The 21,525-nt window shown below is 37.3% G+C and overlaps 1 protein-coding gene across 1 annotated transcript; it reads left to right on the top strand.

Annotated features, from left to right (window-relative positions):
- The first annotated feature begins 929 nt into the window (after positions 1-929).
- Positions 930-1,878, top strand: LOC133326189 (protein tipE). The gene has a single exon (XM_061534868.1). It carries the CDS (start codon positions 1,105-1,107, stop codon positions 1,876-1,878), a length of 774 nt encoding a protein of 257 aa, XP_061390852.1. The 5' UTR covers positions 930-1,104.
- Positions 1,879-21,525: the final 19,647 nt, after the last annotated feature.

Genomic DNA, 21,525 nt, shown 5'->3' with positions numbered 1-21,525 from the left:
AACACTGGCAACATACAATCCTCAAAAGTTAGCAAACACGACGACGTCGTTTGCGTCTCTGACGCTACGGCTGCCACTGCTGCTCAGCGTACTGTTCCCCGTGCAGCCGGCAGCACCAACGTCGTCGTCGTCACCCCAGCCAGCGCATCGGCATCGGAACACTCGGAGAGTCCGAGTAGCAACACCAACACCAGCATCATTCAGACTTCGGCAGCCATACACAAACATAGCAGTAACGACGACGACAACAACATCGCCACCTCTCCCACACCCACAACAACAACAAGCAACAACACCATCGTACCAACCACCACCACCTCTACCACCTGCCAAACAGCAGCAACATCAAGTTCCGTCTCAATCTCAGCAGCAACAACAACTACGCCACAAACCTCCGTGTCCACCTGCCCCGCAACAACATCAACAAGAGCATCTAAAAATAAGAGAACCACAAGATTTGCCACCGCTGAAAAGCAAAACGGTAGTGACGAGAATAACATTACACCTCTGGAACCCATTGTCGTCACCTGCTCACCCACACCACTACCACAGCCACCAGCAACTGCCAGCAACACCACCGCCGTCGCCGCCGCCACCATTGCCTCCACAGGCTCCAAGAGTGGCTCGACCACCATTCGCTCGCCAACGTTTACATCGGTTACATCTCCTAGCCAGCAACAGAGCACTGTTATCCATCAACAGAGCTACAACACCCCCACAACAGAGGCTGTGTGTATCCTTGGAGGAGGCAGTGACGGGGTTGGAGGCGGAGGCGGCGTAGGCTCACTTCCGAAATCGGTGACTGAATCGTATCTGCGCTGTACAACGTGTGACGACCTGAGAAGACAACAACAACAGCAGCAGTATCCACGTTGTTCTCTGAGCGGCGCAGCTGGTGGTGCAACGACGACACGAGGAGGCCGATTTGTTGCAACCAACAACACGTCTACGTGCCGAGAGTGTGCTGTTGCTGCAGCTGCAGTGTCGACATCATCATCGTCGGCTGCTGTTGCTGCCGCCGGGCGAGGCGCTGCTGGTGCTGGTGCTGCTGCTGGAGACTATCAACATCATCAAAATAATCGCCCTGTGTGCACGGACAATAATATGAGGAGTGGCAGTTCGGAATTACTACTCGAGCAGCAACAACAAGAGTTACGGTTACGTAAACTACGAGAACTGGCTCCGAAAAAGAAAAATGGTAACCGGCGCTTTCGTTCGTGGCGCGAACGTGCCCGCTTTTATGCTACCTCCACACTCGCCTTCTTCTCGGTGACCGCCGGTGCCTCGCTACTGTTCCTCGTGCCCCTCTATGTCGATCCGGCGATATCGACCCTCAGTCACGATTTCATCGAGAATCCCACGCTCTGCACGACATCGCGCCGCGAAGATCTCGTCGGTATATTCAACTGCTCGTGGAGCTCGTGCCGCGAGGGCTGCACCTCCGATCTATACAAGTGTGTTCATATCTATGTGACGTTTATCGAGGATAATATCACAATACCCGAAAACATGACCGACTATACAAATTACACGGCCGATTGGACGCAATCGGAGGAGGCCACCCTGCTCGTCAATATCAAGGGCTGTGGCTATCCGCCCACGGTCACGTGCAAAACGTTCAATGCATTTTACGGTGTCGAGGGCGCCATCTATCCATGTTATTATTCGCGCAAAAACAAAACGGTCGTACTCACGTCGTACAGTCACGACGACCAGGTCCATGTGATTGTGCATTTTTTTGCCGTGCCATTTGTGATAACATTGATCTCATCGATAGCTTTGTGCATAATGCACTGTGACTGCCGCTGTAAAAAGGATCGTAGTCATCGGCGTAATCGGCCGCAGTGCCGGCGGCCACGTATTGATAATTTAAGGTAAGTGTGTGGGCGAGGGAGAGAGTGATTTGATTTTGTGATTTTTTTATTATTATGGAGTGAATATTAAGGGTGGGGGAAAGTGAACGTTTTGGAGTGATTTTGGAAATATATTTATTGTGGTTATAAAATATCTGAGAAGTGTTTAATAAAAAAAATATTGGCTTACGAAAAGTTCTTTCACAAAATAATAATAATAATCCTTGAAAAAATATTCTTTAAAAAATCTACGCCTTGTATGGACCCTGAAAAAATATTTTTTAAAAAATCTACGCCTTGTATGGACCCTGAAAAAATATTTTTTAAAAAATCTACGCCTTGTATGAACCTTGAAAAAATATTCTTTAAAAAATCTACGCCTTGTATGGACCTTGAAAAAATATTCTTTAAAAAATCCACGCCTTGTATGGACCTTGAAAAAATATTCTTTAAAAAATCCACGCCTTGTATGGACCTTGAAAAAATATTCTTTAAAAAATCTACGCCTTGTATGGACCTTGAAAAAATATTCTTTAAAAAATCTACGCCTTGTATGGACCTTGAAAAAATATTCTTTAAAAAATCCACGCCATGTATGGACCTTGAAAAAATATTCTTTAAAAAATCTACGCCTTGTATGGACCTTGAAAAAATATTCTTTAAAAAATCCACGCCTTGTATGGACCTTGAAAAAATATTCTTTAAAAAATCTACGCCTTGTATGGACCTTGAAAAAATATTCTTTAAAAAATCTACGCCTTGTATGGACCTTGAAAAAATATTCTTTAAAAAATCCACGCCTGTTTTCACTCCAAAGATCATGTTTTAGATTTCATTCCAAATATTATTCTAATTCCACGAAATGAATCGTTTCTCATTAAACTGATTGAATTCTGACAATATTTCCACACATTAAAATGAAATTGAATTGTCATTCACTTTGTGGTTTTCCATGTCAAATATCCAATATTCCACACACACATACATACACACCATAGCTTTTAATCATTTAACTCATTATCCTATGGGGACAAATAAATGTGTTTTCCCTTGGCAGATGATCTCTACTGAGTCCATCCCATCTATCCATCCAACCATCGTTTGATGGTTAATCAGTTGCAGTCAAAACAACATCTGATGACAATGATGACAGATGACATTTCTAATGTAAAATTTTAATTCAAAAACCGCATCACATTTTAATGCTACCCACAATTTTCTTTACAAAGAGCCAATGTATGTGAATGTGTGCAAGTGTGTTAGTGACAGCCAGAGAACGAGTGGGTAAAAAGAGAATTTGAGGCAAAGAAAGAATAAGTGATTGATATGGATTTATTTTATTTGCTCCAAATGTGTCACACAACTGCAATCAACACTTGTGCACAAATGCGGGCCTGACTGACTGCCAGCCTGTCTGTAACTATAGCCGACATTTATCATCTGACAATGTGTTGCTTTAAATTGTGGGTTAGTTGGTTGGTCCTTTACCCGGCTCACCACTAGCTGGCTCATCATTTGGTTCGTTCGTTCGTTGGTCGGTTGGTAAATCTATCTAATGTTGATGAAAATCAATCAGAACATTCAATTTTCGCATTGATTGGATTTAAAATTAAATTGTCATTTTGTTGTAGTTTATCTGTCTGTCTGGCTGTTTTGTGCCATCTATTGTTCCAAAACCCCCATAGAATCAACAATTCATTTAAACTATTTTCTATGGCAATATTTAGTTTTTGCTGCTGCTGTTGCTGCTCTGTTTGAATTACAAAGACCTTGCCTAACTACCAGTCGTCAGTGTAGTTGTTGTTGTACTTTCTACGGTCTTCTGTGTTACGCATTCGTAAAATGAAACTGATTTTTGTTGTTGTTGTTTTTTTTAATATAAAAAGAAACGACAAACTACTATCACTATCTTAATTGAATTTGAGTTTGTATGTCTAAAAGTATTGGTTTTTTGTGTGTGTTGGTGTGCGTGTGTGATTTTTTGAAGTGTGTTTACCGAAAAAACCACAAAAATTTTTTTTGTCTAAATATTTTATTTTAGCCCTGTAGTACCGTTACACATACACACTTTTTTGGCAATTTTGTTACTGATCAAGTGCAGAATGGTGTAAGTGATAAAATAATATTTGTTTTTATGGTTTCTATGGGAAAATGTAAGAGAATTAAAAAAAAACACACACAAATTGAGGAAATATGCTAATAAAATAAAAAATAAATTGATTTGTTCTAAAACCCAAATATTTAATTTTCATTTGAAAGTATTTAATTTCGAAATTTTAATATATATTTCAAATTGAAGAACTCGTAGTGTTTTGCATACAAAGTTTTTGTTTCATTATACCTTGAAAATACTTGGGTTTTTAAAATATTTTACAATCGGCTGAACTGCTGTAAGGACCTCAAATATATCTCCTTGTAGTTAGTGTCCACCATAGCACACAAATGGCAGCAGCGATCATCATATATTTTTGTTGGTCTATTAAGTATTTAAAAATCGTGGCTTCAAACGAGGAATTTATATAGAACGCGTTTATATTTTATGACAAAGAAAACCAAATAAACGGCCAGTTAAATATTAGTTTGGGGAAATGGAAATCCATTAAACCATTTACACAAAATGAAGCTCGATGTTTTGGTGCCACACAAATTAAAAAAAAAATAATATCGAATTTCTATCTGCGAAGCCTTAGCCAAACGGAATGAGATAGACCCATTTTTTAAACGGATGGTGACTGGAGATGAGAAATGGATCACATACGATTACCCTGTGCAAAAACGATCGTGGTCAAAGAGCGGTGAAACACCTCAAATGGTGGCCAAACCAGGACTAATGGCCAGAAAGGTTCTGCTATGCATTTGGTGAGACTGAAAGGGCATTATTTATTATGAGTTGCTACCATATGGAGAAATGATCGAAGTGAAGGAGAGGTGTTGTGTTCCGCCAGGCCACACACATATATAGTGACTCTCCAGTAACTTCGGGAGCTTGGTTGGAAAGTTCTAATGCAAGTCCGCACTGTATGAGGGGAATTGGCACCAAGCGATTATCCTCTTTTTATTGCATTGAAAAATTTATTTAATGATAAAAAATTGGTATCTAGGGAGGATTGTGAAAATCGACTACTAGAGTTTTTTTTTATATATAAGACTTGTATAAGATAGACATTGTGAAGTTACCTCTAAAATGGCAACAAATCATACAACAAAACGGTGCAAATCGGATATTCCGAAGCATGTTAAATAAAGTCCTATAGTTCATATAAACATAATGGATTTATTTTTCCCCAGCCTAATAAATTCCAAGATATCGGTTTGTGCCGATGTGTAAGAGCTCGCTTTGGTGCTTAATGTTTTTCCGAAAACTTTTGCCTCGGAGTACAACTTTCACAACAGCTTCCGTTGAATATGGCTGGCTTGCCAAAACCTCGATTGTTGTTTTGTTTCGATCTCATACACATATATCCACGATTCGCCACCTATGTGATATTTTAAGTCTTTGAAAGAACCACAATTGTATTTTTATTAATATTTCCTTGATTCCATCGATACGTGCAATTTGTAGAGATATTTTTAAATTGAGCGTGGTCCCATAAAAATATTTTAAGACAGTTTTTTCACAGTCCTATAGCATGGGACTTCATCGCCATACAAAGATTTATATTCAATGAAAAGTTGAAAGTTGTGAAAATGGGAGAAATGGCAGAAGGAATGGACCAATGGGACTCGCATGTGGACTTGTTCTATGTTTGGCTAAATCTTACGCTGTGTAATATTTGGGTCAATTCAGATTCTCAATTAGCTTAATATGAGTTTTATATATTTTCAAAATGTCGAGCCTTTGTGAGGGATGTACAGGAAGTAGTGGACCAATAAATTCTAGCCCTATATCATGGCTAATACAAATGTTATGTTTTTCAATGTGTTGATCCTATCAGTTACTCAGTTATTCGAATTTGATTTGCAAAGTTTGTATAAAAGTCGGTTATTCTCTTTGAAAGTTATCGTGCGCACCAGCGAACTGATATTTCTTAATCAACGTTAAAATGGTTAAAATGTACTCAAACTCGACACGTCTTTGAAGAATATTGCGAGGATAAAAAATCGCATCTTGTGATAATTGGAGTCCGATACAATGAATTAAGGACGATAAGGACACACAAACAATGGTGTTGGAAAGCCGAAAAAGCTCCTCATTCGATTTGACTGAATACATGTCATCTCAGAACTTACTGGCAATAACCGCATACAAGTAGTTCACCACGGCATAACTCAAAAGGTATTTCATATACTCAATTATCTATGTCTTTTTTCAATCAAGTATTTAAAGACAATTTTATAGAATTTCTCTAAAACTGTGAATAATAAATTTGTGGAATATTTGCCAACACTGCTCAGATTTTCAATAAAGTCATCAACATGCATCATCGCCATCAGCTGCATAAACACGAAAACTATCAGCAGCATCAACATCAGTTTCAGATGCAAATATTGAATTTTAATAAAATTTATTGTTTGGACGATATTTCACAAAAATAACAAATGTGCACACACATTCGAACAACTACATATCGTATGGAAATTAATTTTATATGGAATGGATAATGGGAAAATAAATTTATTAAAAAAAAAATAAATAAAAAATAATTAAAATTTGAAAAAATGTTAATGTTGAATGAGTGTATATTTTTAATAGTAAATGTGTTTTTTTCTCATTACCGAAAAATAATAAGCGAATTCTCTATAATGAGTAAAATATAGAAACTTAACAGAAAAATGAAGTTATTCCAATAACAAAGCGTGTAATCAAAATGTTATACCCTTTATACCGGAATTCCGTTCATAGTATCTTAAATGCACACTAGATTTTTTTGTTCAAAATTTATATTATACTGCTTTTGCAATTATTTTGTGTTTTGATGTTGTTCACTTAAAATGAAATCCAATTTCTTAGGCGCTACACTTCGCGTGCGAAGGCGACAAAAGTGATACTCATTTGCAAGAGTTTAATCTGCAGCATCTTCCTCTTGAATATAACTTTAAACGATGACGACGACAGCATTTAATGTTATCTACTCATCAGCATCTAAGGCAGTAGCAGCAGCAACAACATCATCTTCGTTAGTGTCTTTGTCGTCGGGGTACTCATCACCACCATCATCCTTGCTGTTAGTCTCATAATCGTTGTTGTCACCAGCACCAAACAGCAAGAAGATGTCTTCTTAATTTTCTCCGGCAAACTCGTTCTTGTTATCTATTTAACATTCTTTGTTATTGTCCCTTAAAAATACACACACACACACCTAGGCAACTCAATGGAGTGAGAGCGGAGGGGTTATTTGGAAGACTAAGACGAACACAAAAATACAATAACAATGGAGATTGACTTTGTTCACCAACACACACTCACTCTCTCATTTTTTGTTACGATTGCCCGACTAGTTGCCTTTTTGTTGTTGTTGTGATAGCTGTAGTTGCCGCTCCTAATGAAATTTTGCATTAAAGCCAATGCAATTTTTATCGTTATCGTGTCCTTGCCATTGTTTGTTGTCTTTGCCTCACCCCTTCCAATTTTCGTGTAGTCAGAACAAAAACAGAGCAATGCATGCACAATGGCTAAGAAAAACAGGAATTTTGAGCAAAAGGTTTCTAATGTTTGGTTAGGTTAAATGTGTTTATATCAGGGCTGTCCACACTAATACATTCAAGTTTTGTGATTGTATATGTTTCAAATACAATATTTTCAAAAGTTCTGTTTCTATGTCATATACTGGGAGAAATTTTGTTAAAATATTATTTTCAAATTTTAAGGAAGAACAAATTTAATATTTTAAGGAAGAACAAATTTAATATTTAATGCAAATATGGATGTTGATGATACATTTTCGCATATAAAGATATATTTGTTTCTGTTTTGCCCTTCCGGCATAATATTGCTCACATGTCAAATCTGTTCACCAATTAATGTTTGCCATAAATATCCCAATGAATTTGTATAAAAACGAAAAGGAATGAATGACAATTTTGAAAATAATTTTTATTTTCAAAATTTTCTCTTTTATAATTGTATGTGTGAGCAATTTGACACACACCGACAGCCCATGGGACCTATTTTGGGCACAGCTGGTTTATATTATTGTTGGCTTTTGGCTGTTATCGTTATTGTGGTTGTGTGTAGAATTGTTGTAATGCGAGTATTGTATAATGAAATCAGGGAAATGTTAAGAAAATGTGAAAAAAACTATTCAAAATGTGAAAAAAAAAACAGTTTAATGACAATGAAGGAATTACCTCCAGTCAGGCAGCGTAAAACCCCAATTTTTAATGATTTAAGATATACAATGTCAAATCGGATCACCAATTACCTTCATATGAATTTGCAAAATTTTGAAAATGATAGCCCTTTGTGAGAGATATACCCGATGGAGTAGACCGATAAAACCCATATTCGAGCAGAATATAGTTTAATTAAAATATTTTGGTTTTTTTAATGTTTGGATCAAATCTAATACTCCGTTATTCGAACTTGATTCGATAAGTTTTGGATCAAAATTTTTAGTCCCTTTGTAAGTTATCCTAAGCACCTGCCAGACGACACAGATAACCCCAGACTATGTAGTTGTCGATTTTCACAATTCTCTCTAGATACAAAATTAAAAAAATTTTGCAATGCAAGAAAAAGATGATAATCGCTTGGTACATAGTCCGGCCTATATGGCGGATGCATTAAAACTTTCCAACCATGCTCCCGAAGTTTCTAGCGAGTCACTGTAGATGAGTGTGGCCTCCCCCGTTGGCCGTTTCTGGTCAATTGCTATCATAAAACGGTCCAGTTGTTGACGGTAGAGATCAGAATTTAGCGTTTGTCCATATGGAAGGCACTCATAATAAATAATCCCCTTTCCAGTCCCACCAAATGCATAGCAGAACCTTCCTGGCCGTTAGTCCTGGTTTGGGCACCGTTTCCGGTACTCTTTGACCACTATCGTTTTCGCACAGGGTTATCGTATGTGATCCATCCGATTATGAAACGGGTCTATCTCATTACGTTTGGCCAAGGCTTCGCAGATGGAAATTCGATCCATCCTATTTTTTGAATCTGGAGCTTCTTTTTGAATCTGGCTTTGTGTAAATGATTTTAAACAGTTTTATGGCCGATTTTTTAGCTCCTGGGCGATGTTACGATTGCTAACATGCCGATCAACTTCTACCATTTATCGACATTTTCGACGACCGGCCTAATGGATTTCTTTTTCCCCAATCTAATATATGTTTTTTAGAGAGTGTACTAACTGAGGGGAAATACAAGAAGAAGTTGTCCTATAGAATCCTACTTCGAATTTAATGGAGATTTGGTAAACTTATTACTGGTGGGGATCGATCTATCTAAGATTTTACAAATTTGACCCTATGTTGTGGACGAACCAGAAAAAGAGTACCATTTCCACTTGAATTATTATGCTATCCCAAGTATAGTTCAAATCGGATACTCCTTTCGTTTTTTGGAATTGCAAATTTTGACATATAAATTTTATCGGCTGTTAAAAACCGGGGTAAAAAATGTTTTATTACAAACATCGATTGCTCATCTTTGGGGACCCGGTCTAAAATTTTATAAGGTCTAAGGGAAAATCTATGTAAATTTATATATATTAAGGTGGCTATTTTTTAGCTAAGGAAAAAGTACAGAAAACAATATTTAGTGTGCCGGGTCTTCTTCGCAGAAGCGAGGAAAGTCTTACTCATAGAATAGCAGAGGGTCATGATGACGGGCGGATGTTCTACCATAGTCCTTCAAAATTCTCAAAAATCCACTCCTATCCTACTCGTTGTAAAAAAATAAATTATTCTAAAAATCCACGTTTATTCTAGTCTTTGAAAAAAAATTAATTATAATTTCTGCTCTGCAAAAAGATTCACAAAATTTTCTCTCAGTGTATGTAATTCCTCTACACCTTTGGTAATGTGTATGTCGAACTGTGTGCCACCTTGTCGTATGAGTGCCATAATTATGACGATGACTGATATAAACCATACGCCACAATTACACTCTGATAAATGTTACATATGAGAAGAGAAGAATGAATGGCTGTCTGACTGGCTGGCTGTCTGGTTATGTTGCGGGACAACACACTTTGGGCCATAAACTCCACCAAAACTCATGCCATGAAGCTGTCATAATTTTGGTTTCATTACATTTGACAGGTTGCATATCAAGTGGCGGTAGTAGTTGTCGTCGTCATAGTAGTAGTAGTCGAAGTAGTACTAGTCGACCACAATAATTTGTGGGGGGTGCAGGTGTCATTTTGCACACACACACACAGACTCACAGTGATACACAACTGTGATTTGTTGTTGTTGCTTTTGTGGCTGTGGCATGAAATGAAATAACCGATTTTTAAGTTATTCAAAACTGTGGTTTTACAAATTAACACAACGGTGGTACGTGTTGGTGTTGGGAAGTTTGTAACAAATATGTTCGCAAGCCTGAGCGAATGTGTGGGTGTGCGATTTTATATAAAATTAAATTATGGAAATTGATAACAAGCCACCAGTATTACAGCCAATGCCCGACGGAAACTAGAGGGAGTAGTTATAGACAGCCGGTGAGTCGGATTTGTCATAAATACTATGAAAATTTTCAATGGAGATCATAAATAAATGAGAGTGAATGTGTTTGTGTGTGTGTATAAATGTGTGAGTATAACACACTTGAGGTTTCACTCTTAGTTTCACATTACCTTGACTTACACCTTTAGTTTTAGTGTGTGGAAAGGGCGTTGGCAGCATGTTAAATGTTATGAAGTTTCTGTGGTAGGGGGGTAGGTTTTCCAGTTCAGGTCTATTGACATGTAACCAAATGTTTGAATAGTGTGAGTGTGTGTGTCGGTGTGCCTTTATTTATACACATTCATTTTTAATGAATAACTTTCTCTTCCACACATCCCCAAAGCCCCCATTGAAATTATAACTGTTTACAAACCAAAACAAATAAAAGTTATGAAAAATTATAGACATGTGTTATTTTATTACAGCACACACACACACACAGAATATATGTATATGTGTGTATGTTATTGAAATGGCGTTATAAACATTAATTCCTCAAGCATTCAATTCCAGAGAAGGCATAAAAATGTGGTTACATTCTAAGTCAGCTGCTTGCCGTCTAACCGCATTGAAATGTTTGAACACCCCCTCCTTCCCCCAGATGTTGTTGTTATATGGAAACATTATGGCAAAACTTAACAAACTTAATGAAAAATATGTTCTTGATTTGGTGTAGTTAAAGATTGTGTATGTCCTTGAAGTAATAAAGGTCCCTGCCTGTTTAGGAATAATATTATTTGGAACTCTTAATAAAATCGGAATTGCAAAATTCTGAATATTTTTCCAAAAATTAAAAATTTTGAATAAGTTTCCAAAAATTTCAAAGGATCACAGGAAATCGAGGTCAATTTTTCAATTGTCGATTTTTAAAAAAAAAAACATAAATTTAAAATTATTATTAAAATTACACTTCTTTGGGAAAATGATGACCTAAAGTACAGAAAGCAGTGATACACCCCCTCTAGGATAAGTGCTCACTCCTATTTTGGAAAATTACCACTCTAGGATAAGTGTTCACTCCTATTTTGGAAAATTACCACCCATAATGAAAATGTAGTTTTATATTACTTACTCGGCAAAAAGTGTTCTTTTTGAAATCAAAAAGGTTTCAAATGGGATGTCACTGATTCCAAAAGTGATTGACAGGTTACCAATAGAGATGGATGACAATGAGGTCATTTTTTTGACACGTAGGCTAGAATATGTAACAAAACTAATTTCTGATTCTGAGCATGTTGTATTGTGATTACCAACAAATCCCTAAAATTTTATGTAAGGTTCACCCACACTTATTGTATCATTTGTGACTTAGAAGGCAGTTATTCAAAAGAGGAGATAACTAAGCATTCACCTAAGAAAACATTACTAGAATCCACGAACAGTCACGGATTTTGAAATTTGGCGACTTTAAATTTTGTAGGATACTGGACAATTTTGTCATCAAATTTTTCCTATATACAAATATCCTTTACACAGAAGCGACTATAAAAATAGACTCCGTTGCGTCAGCTCGTCTGTGGAAATAGATTCTATGGCTTTTCGGCCAGCACGTCTATGCAAATAGACTCCCTGGCCGTTGCGTCAGCTCGTCTGTGGAAATAGACTCCCCGGCCCCACCGTCAACGCGTCTATAGAAATAAACTCCCTGGCTCTTCGGTTAGATCAATAGTTTTCCTATATACAAATATCTTTTACACAGAAGCGACTATAAAAATAGACTCCCTGGCCGTTGCGTCATCCCGTCTGTGTAAATAGATTCTATGGCTTTTCGGTCAGCACGTCTATGGAAATAGACTCCCTGGCCGTTGCGTCAGGTCGTCTGTGGAAATATACCCCATGGCCCTTGGGTCAGCTCGTCTATGGAAATAGACACCCTGGCCCATGGGTAAGCTCGTCTATGGAAATAGCCTCTCTGGCCCTTGCGTCAGCTCGTCCATGGAAATAGAATCCCTGACCCACCGTCTGGTTTCTTGCCGTTGAGAACCCAGAAATTCTGTAATCGACAATTTTTTTCATATTAGGATGTCAAAAAATCTCTTCTTCTGGTTTTGGAAAACAAAGACGAAAAGGTCGCATAAGGTATTTCAGGTCCTTATGCGACTTTTTCGTCCTTGTCGGACGCTATGTCTTACATATAAATTCCTCATTCAATTTAACTAAATATGTATTAAAAAATAACCTACAATCGCTGCAATATGGCGAATTTATCCTTCAGATTAATATCCTCGACAATGGATTTTATCTCTAAAAGGAATTTCCTGAATATTGCAAATTGTTAACAATTAGGCGAAAAATATTACACATTTTTTTTAAGAAAGAGGTGACTATAATATTTCAATTATTTTGAAATCGAGGCTATCATCACCCATATTTTCTTCTTCTTCAAAAATAAAAAATCCCCCCAAAAATATGGCCTTTCGTGACAAAAAAGAATTCCACCAATACTTTATGGTCAACTAATTTCTCCATACAATACAAATAAGTCCATCAAGTTTTTGTTGATTAAAAGATCTCATAAAGTAGACACCAACATATTGCCACCCCCAAACCCTTCTCATCAAACAAACATTACCAACACCACAACAACACACACACCAACACCAATTAATATGGCTAGTCAGCGGTAAACTCTCCACACAAAATTAGTAGCCAATAATTCCCCCCTCACGGATGAATGACTTAGCGAGCAAACGAATGAATAGCCCATATCAAAGATCTATAAAACAACAACAAGAATAACAAAAACATGGATGACGACCACGACAAAGCAAAGCAATCAATACACCAAACACGATACAACAACAGCAACAATAAACTTAACATGGCAACATCGTCATACACGATGACTACACGCTATGCGGAGGAGGAGGGTGATGTGAACGACTTTTGAATAAATGGCAGCAGGAGCAGAAAGAAACATTATTTGTGGGGGTCCAGGTTTGTCGTGGTGTCGTGACAGTGACAATGTTGGTGGCGCTGGTCATCAGCCACAAAACATAAACAAATGCGACTTGTTCGTGGGGGAAATCAAGTTAACGTCGTTTGGTTGGCTGAATGGTCGGTTGGCTGGCTGGTGTTTTGGGTCAGGTGTCAGCCAGGAAGGCAAGCAGGCAGGCAGTTGGAATATTGTATTTAAAACATAACGTGGCTGTGACCTGACCTTTGTGCTTAGTCATCATCATCAGCAACTTTGACATTGTCATGAGCGAAATCTAAATAATACGCACACACACACACTAATTCTAGACTAGAGATATACAATCACTCCATTCAATGAAAAATCGAATAATTCCATGATAGTTTGGGGAATGGTCGTGGGGGATGAAATTTGTATGTGAGTGATCTTTAGGAGGTTTTGTGGCTAGGAATAATAGACAAGTTTTACCGGACGTAGTTGACTCCTAAGGCGACAATGTTTTGTAGAATTCAATTGATACGAATATGAGTTTAATCGTTTCCACAATAGAAATAGAGTTCCGCTCGTCTATAGAAATAACCTCCCTGGCCCTGGCATCAGCTAGTCTATCAGCTAATCTATAGAAATAGACTCGCTGCACCTGGCACCAGCTCGTCTATAGAAATAGACTCGCTGGACCTGGCATCAGCTCGTCTATAGAAATGGACTCCCTGGACCTGGCATCAGCTCGTCTATAGAAATAGACTCGCTGGACCTTGCGTCAGCTCGTCTATAAAAATAGACGCCCTGGCCCTTGCCCCCGCTCGTCTATAGAAATAGACGTCATGGTTCAAGGTCCTGACATCATTAAAGACCCCAATCAAATTTGTGAATGTCCACATCACCTAGAAGGATTTAAAAAGTCCAGCACGAGCGAAGTTGACGACATTCTTTGTATAAAGCGTCATCTGGGTATAAATTCGATGTAAACTATTTTACCCATTAAATATTCCGCCGCATCAGATATTCTCTTTAAAAAGACACCCTTCGGTCAATTCGTCTCGTCAGCTCGCCAATAGACTTATTAGAGCGTTTGTAGAAATAGACGCCTAACCCTCATGTACTGGCATGACCAGCGTCAGTTCGTCTATTGACTTCCAGGTCCATCAACTCGGCTATGAAAAAATGCCCATTGACTTGTCAACTGGCCTATCGAAAAATACTCCTTGGTCCATTAGCTCGTCTTTTGAAGTAGATTCCCCAAACCTCACATATTGTCATGACCAGCGTCTGCCTCGCCTTCGTCTATTATCTCACTATTTAAAAATACTCTCTCGTCGCTAGCTCGCCTATCAAAAAAACACTGTCAGTTCGCCTTTTGAAGTACACTCGACTAGACTCCCTAGAAGGTCAACTCGTCTATGGAGAAAGTCTACCTTATATTGTGTAAAATAACCTCGGAGAGGCTATGTAAATAGCTCAGATGGTCTGTCAACCAATCTTAAGAAATACACCACAGGATATAACTAAGTCCGTCATATCGGACCAAATTTGTCACTGCTACCATTCATTGCATTCTAGAATTCTCTAGCAAAAGGGTAATTTATTTTTTTGTTATATTTCAAAGCTGCTGTGAAGTTTGCCCAAAAGTGAAAAAATAACTCTTCGCTTATCTTTAATTTCGTTTAAACATTTCTCCCATTCCCGTTACGCTTTCATTTGACGTTGTTCTTCTTTTACGCTGAAAAACGAGTAGTAATCGGCCGTCCAACCGCGACCCTGAAGATAGATGGCCGTAAAGCACGTTTTGCCATTTTAACTGTCATTAGTTAAATTATTTAAATTTAGCGCGTTTCATGTTTAACAAACCACGGCGTGGTGTTAATACCAAGTGATGGGTCACAGGCGACGACAATAAATGGTTGGACATTTGAGGAGATGTTCAAGTTGAACAAAAAGGGGAATGAGTGCGTTCGAAGTGTGTGTATGTGTGTGTGAGTGATTGCTGTAGGTATCGCTTGGTTTAGAATATTCCAGAGGCAATGAATTTTAACAATGACCAGCAGCAGCAGCAGTGTGGCATTAGGCCATGTCTCGTTTTAGAATGGCTACTCCATTAGAGGTATTAAAAGTTAACTGGTTGGTTGGTAAGGGTGATGATGCCGACCATGTCTACGATGGCAATGATGATGACGATGATGGCTATGACCAATATCTAACCTAGGTGTTGAAATAACCAAACACCCACCACATCATAGAAGTTTATTGGCATTCTCTTTACAACACTTTCAGACACACATACTACACACCCACTCTCACATAACTCGGTGCAAATGTACGAGGTCATTTAAGAATGAGGTTACCATCTAAATTTCTTATGACTGACTTACAAGATGTTGTCGTGCAATCCTTATAGAGTGTGTGCATATATTCATTTGCTTGTGTGTGCGTTTGGAAGGGAATGGCCTGCAAATATGTTATACATGTATTAGTTGCCACCCATCCATCCAAGGTGCCATTTGAAGTGAACTTTGCCTTTGATAACAAACAATGCAAACAACGCCACTTAGTGCGGAACATAATTGAACGTCATTATTATTGTTGTTGTTGCTTGTCTTTTTGATGGCATTGGCCATTTGTTGTAGTCATCGCCATCGTGGTCGTCGTCATTGTTGTGTCTGTGGGTGTGTTTGTCAGTTCAGGTTATTACGGTGCTTGTTTGTAGCATTGTGGTTGTATGTTCTGTGTGTGTGTTCCAACAAGGCCATGTGATTTGCCTTAACTAAATGTGGATTAAGAGGAGATAGACCGATAATTTCATGGAGTGACAAAATATGTACACCCCTTTTTCAGTTTCCTTCGTTTTGAAAAGTAAATTGTGTTGCTTGTTATTTTTATTAAATTATTTCGAAGTTGGGGTTAATTTGGGAACAATCATTTAAGGATGAGTTTTTTGGCAATACTGTTTATTGTTCATAAATTTTATGTCGACTATATTAAGAATTTCACCCAATTTGGTTAAAAATGGGAAATTATTTTGTATAAAATAAAGTGATATTGTAGTTGTCACAACATATTTAATTGGGAATTGTTTATATGAAAACAAATTCCGTACTTTGTTTTTCTTAGATTGCACCCTTGATCTAATGGCTAATAATATTTTTTCGTCTAGAAACCTCAGACTCAGGGCAAATATTATCAGTCATAGATGTCGGATATTATTCGTAGAAAAAAACATCAGACAAATAGGCAATTTTTCTGCTTTTTTTCTATAGAAAAAAATACCTCAGTAACTGAGGTCTGATTTTTTCTATAAAAATACCTCAGTAATATAAAATAACTCAGTAATATAAGTCTAATTTCTTACTATAGAAAAAATACCTCAGTAATGATAGAAAACTATAGAAAAAACTACCTCAATAACTCAGGTCTAATTTTTTACTAAAGAAAGAAATACCTCACTGAGGTCTGATTTTTGCCTCTATAGAAAAAATACCTCAGTAACTGAGGTCTAATTACCTCAGTAACTGAAGTCTGATTTTTTTTCTCTAGAGAGAAGAATACCATAGTAACTGAAGTCTATTTTTTTCTATAGAAAATATATCTCAGTAACTGAAGTCTAATTACCTCAGTAGCTGAGTTTCTTTAGAAAAAATACCTCTGTAACTGAGATCTGATTTTTTTACAGAAAAAGTAGAGCTGAGGTATATTTTTTTCTATAGAAAATATAACTCAGTAACCGAAGTCAGATTTCCTTCCATATAAGAAAATAGCTCAGTTTTTTCTATAGTAAATATGCCTCTGAAACTGTGGTTAAATTTTTTCCCATAGAAAGAAATTACCTCAGTAACTAAGTTCAATTTTTTTGTGTAGAAAAATATCTCAGGAAATGAAATCAGAGATTTTTTGTGAAAACTCATACACCGAGTCCAGTATTTTATTCATAGAAAATAAATACTTCAATCACAGAAGACTGATTTCCTTTCTATTATAAAAAACAAAGTCACTGAGGGCTGATTTTTTGTACAGGAAAGAAATTCTCAGCCACTGAGAACTTAAAATAAGTCACAAAGAATCAATTTGTTTCGATAGAAAACGAGTCCTGTCACTGAGGACATATCCTATATCACAGAAGATTGATTTTTTCTATAAAAATGCCCTCTCTGAGAACTGACGTTTTTCTAAGTCATTAATCGCTGATTTTCTCTTATAGGGGAATTCAATACATCTTCCTTTTTTATATAAAAGATTTCTCGATCACATAATTCAGTTTTTCTATGGTAAAAATGCTCGATATCTTAAAGCTTTAGTATTTATTTCCTCTATGTAGCACCTGTTCATAACTCTCTTCTCTATGTATTGGCATAGATAAGCTCATCCATTATCCACTTACATGTGTACCAATCGCCCGTCCAATACAACATTTTGCAAAATTATGGCAAACTGGCATTCATCATTCCGTCTATTGATTCCTGTTGAAATTCATTCAATTAGTAGTCTCATTTGCTGTTCCTCACATATCACCACCCCCCTCAGCCCCCTCTCTAATACTTATTTGTGTTTCATGCAGCTGCAATAAATTGAAATTCTATCTGATATTGAGATGTAGCGTCAATGTTTATTTACCTCCCTAAGAGATTTGTTTGAGTTTGTCGTAGTGGAGAAGTACTCGTAAGTAGTGCAACTGCAGCAGCACCACTACTACCACAACTATTCATGTGATTGTCAATTTGTAACGGAACAACAATATGAACCATATGTCCCTTGGCTGTGTTATGTGATGTGACTGACATACATACATACTTACAGATATTTTGTAATGTCATCTCATCCTTCAAATGTTCGAAATGCGCAGCCATAGAAAAGCATTGATCACCATGCCACTGCAACTAGGAGGATTGTTAAATGGTAATGGGAACCGATGACGATGACGACTGGCTGTCAGTTGGCCTACCAATATCGGATTAAATGACTAAACAGCAAGCATTTGCAAATACATGCATGCACACATATTTCCCATCTACATCATCATCCTGAGTAAACAATAACAACACCTCCAGCAGCTCGGCAGTAGCATATCTGAGTCATTAGCGTACAAATAATAGGTCGTCAATTTCCTTGCCAAACAAATGACCGAGCTATAGACGTGACATTTTTCCAATTGTCATCAGCAGTTATCAATGAATGTTGTATTTTGCAAATGGAGGTTAGTTAGTTGGTACACTTGAAATATGCAAATACTTCGATAATCGGAGTTGATCTGATTCAGATGAGTTAATTTATTGGGCAAATGCTATTTGAAATATTAGATATGCAATTTTTTTCTGTGAAAGAGATATGTGATGTGTTTAATTTTAATGACATTTTTCACATGGAAAATAAAAAATTCTTAGAGGTATTTTTGAGATTTTTTTTCTATATTAATGACCTATGCTTTTCCCTCAGAAACCAGCTTATTTTTTCCTATAAAATCAAAGTCTTGGCACTAACAAACTTTGTCTATAACAAATTAGATCTCAGTGATCGAGCTTCTTTTTGGAGAAAAAAAAAACAACCACATTGCCCCTATTGTTTTTGGTGATGATCGGTTAATACTTTGATGACACACTTCTTTGTCTGTTTGATTAGATGCTATTTAGGGGCTGCAGTGCGCCAAACAAGTTATCAAATGCCGAACATGCTAAATGTTCCACCGGGGAGGGGATCTGACCAACTTTTCCGGAGAATTTTTTTCTCAAACACTTCAAGAGCTGTCTCATCGGTTTGCCTCAGATCCATACAACTGCACGTGTAGTATCAGCGTCTTGTAGAGTGTGAGTTTGGTCTAGCGAGAGGTGGACTTGTTCTTGAATTGCTTACTCAGACCATAGTAACATCTGTTGGCCTGCACTATTCAACTCCGGTTTTCATAGCTGATGTTATTAGTTTTGTTTATGTCGGTACCGAGGTATATAAAATCGTTCACTTTCTCGATTCTGTAGTTTTCAAGTTCGACAGTTCGTCCGGGTCTACTGGACGTCTTGCGCGTTGATACCATAAGCTTGGTCTTTTCGCCATTTACTGTCAGACCCGCTTCGGCAGACTCCTTCTAAAATTCATTCAAAGGTGGCTGCTACAGCTCGCAATGTTCGACCCATTATGTCGATGTCGTCGACGAGTAACATATGCTGTTTGGTGTACAGAGTGTCATTTCTGTCGAATGTGGCTTTGTGGTTGACGAATAGGTGGAATGTGTCGATGTATTTTTCGTGGGTATTCTCCAGGATTTGGCTCAGAGTGAAAATCTGGTCTATGGTGGATTTGCCAGGTCTGAAGCCGCATTGGTATGATATAATAATGTCATAGACCCTTGGCTTCAGTCGTTCACACAGCACGCTGGATAGCACTTTATATGTGATGGGAAGGATAATAATTCCTCTATAGATGACACGGGACACAGTATGCTGAGGTGCCAATCATTGGGCATGTATTCTTCAGCCAAGTGGTACTAATCCTGATCAGTGCCTTGAATAGTTCTGGTGGTAATCCATCGGCACCTCCTGCTTTATTATTATTCAGCCGATTAATTTACATCCGGCCCTCATCTTGGCTAGGTGGTATACAATCTATACCGTTATCTCTTATTGATTCTGGGGCATTTTCTCTTTACAAAAATATGTCACAATTCTGAAGCCAGAGGTTCTTGGGCACATAGGCCAGTTTTTCCTATATACCTTACCCTATTTTTATTCTGGCTATCTATGCCTGTGGATTTGTTTATATAAAAAATTTACCTCAATGTCTGATGTTATTTTTTTTTTCTATATATCTGACTGTGGTATTTTTATGTTAGTGTCTGAGGTGTGTCCTTATTGCCTGCTGCATTTTTTCTGTAAAAAATTGTCTTCAATGTCTGAGGAAGTAATTTTTACTGAAAAAAATAAAGCCTGAGTTATTGAGTCCCCTTTTCAATAGAAAAAATTGACTCAAAACCTGTACATTCTGATATTTCACAAACATTGAATTTCCTGAATTTTGTTGCTTTATTTTGCCTATCCTTTCGCTTTGTTTATATTGATATTTTACTGGACTGACCGAATTATTATTCACTAATACAATTTCTGAACGCAGCCCAACACCATTTTGGGCATTCTATGCTTCAATCCAATTTTTATGCATGGGCCAATCATTTGTTATCATAACCCAAATTGTATTCGTAAACATTTTATTGACACATTTATGGCGTGACAGAAATATTCGTGCCGATTTTGATGATGATAGCCGAAAATAAAACTTAAAACACGATTTGGATATTCCCAGCGAGCGATTATCCTTTACAATTAATGGAAAAAAATTTTGGGTAGGAATGTTAAATACACTCGAAAAAACTACTATCGATAAAACTACTATAATAAAGGCCGGTCAAGGGACCGGCCTTTATTATTTGACCACCAGTAATGGCCCAGATGACCAAAACTGGTCAAATTATAAAATTCCAACTCTTAGAAACTTTTTAAAAAAATTTAATAAAATAGTTTTTTTCTGAGTGTATTTAAATATTGTAATTTCGATTTGTGCGCTCAGCCTCCTTCATTAAATGCGATGAACCCGTTTTATGACAATATCCACAAAAATATATGTAAACGTTCTGTTGAAATACAATTTGCGTTGTAATTCGTTGTTGTTTTTGTTTGCAACAACATGAAAAATATTTCTATCGCAAAAAAAAACCCTTACGGTTGGTCACTCATTTCCGCTTGTTTTGAAGTTGTAGTGTTTCCATGTTTTGTTTTTATTTCTTCAGCTTGAATATTTTTCGATATTTTATTTCCGTTTTAGCGGATTTGTGTTGAAACAACCACGCATGACTCTGTGTGTGTGCACGCTCTATTGTGTTTCTGTGAATTTATGTAATGTATTGATAACACATGTGTAGTGTTTGGAAAATTGTTGTTGTTGTTTATTTTATTGGTATTGCCATTCACAAAAAGAGCCTAGATTAGGGTTTTTGTATTGGTTTCGGCAATTCCCTTCTCTGCCACAAAAAATATTCCCAATGAATTTTTACGAAAATGAATTTTTCGATAGTGTGTCCATTAAGTGATTGAACAAAGCATATTGATATGCATGCCACCATCAGACATGTGTGAACCATATCGACAACAACGGCATTCATACATACATAATATT

Source organism: Musca vetustissima, unplaced genomic scaffold, assembly GCF_032173495.1.
Source record: "Musca vetustissima isolate MV318-11 ecotype Yass unplaced genomic scaffold, APGP_CSIRO_Mvet_v1 utg14365, whole genome shotgun sequence".
Classification (NCBI taxonomy): Eukaryota; Metazoa; Arthropoda; class Insecta; order Diptera; family Muscidae; genus Musca; species Musca vetustissima.
This window is presented reverse-complemented; position numbering and strand designations above follow the sequence as displayed.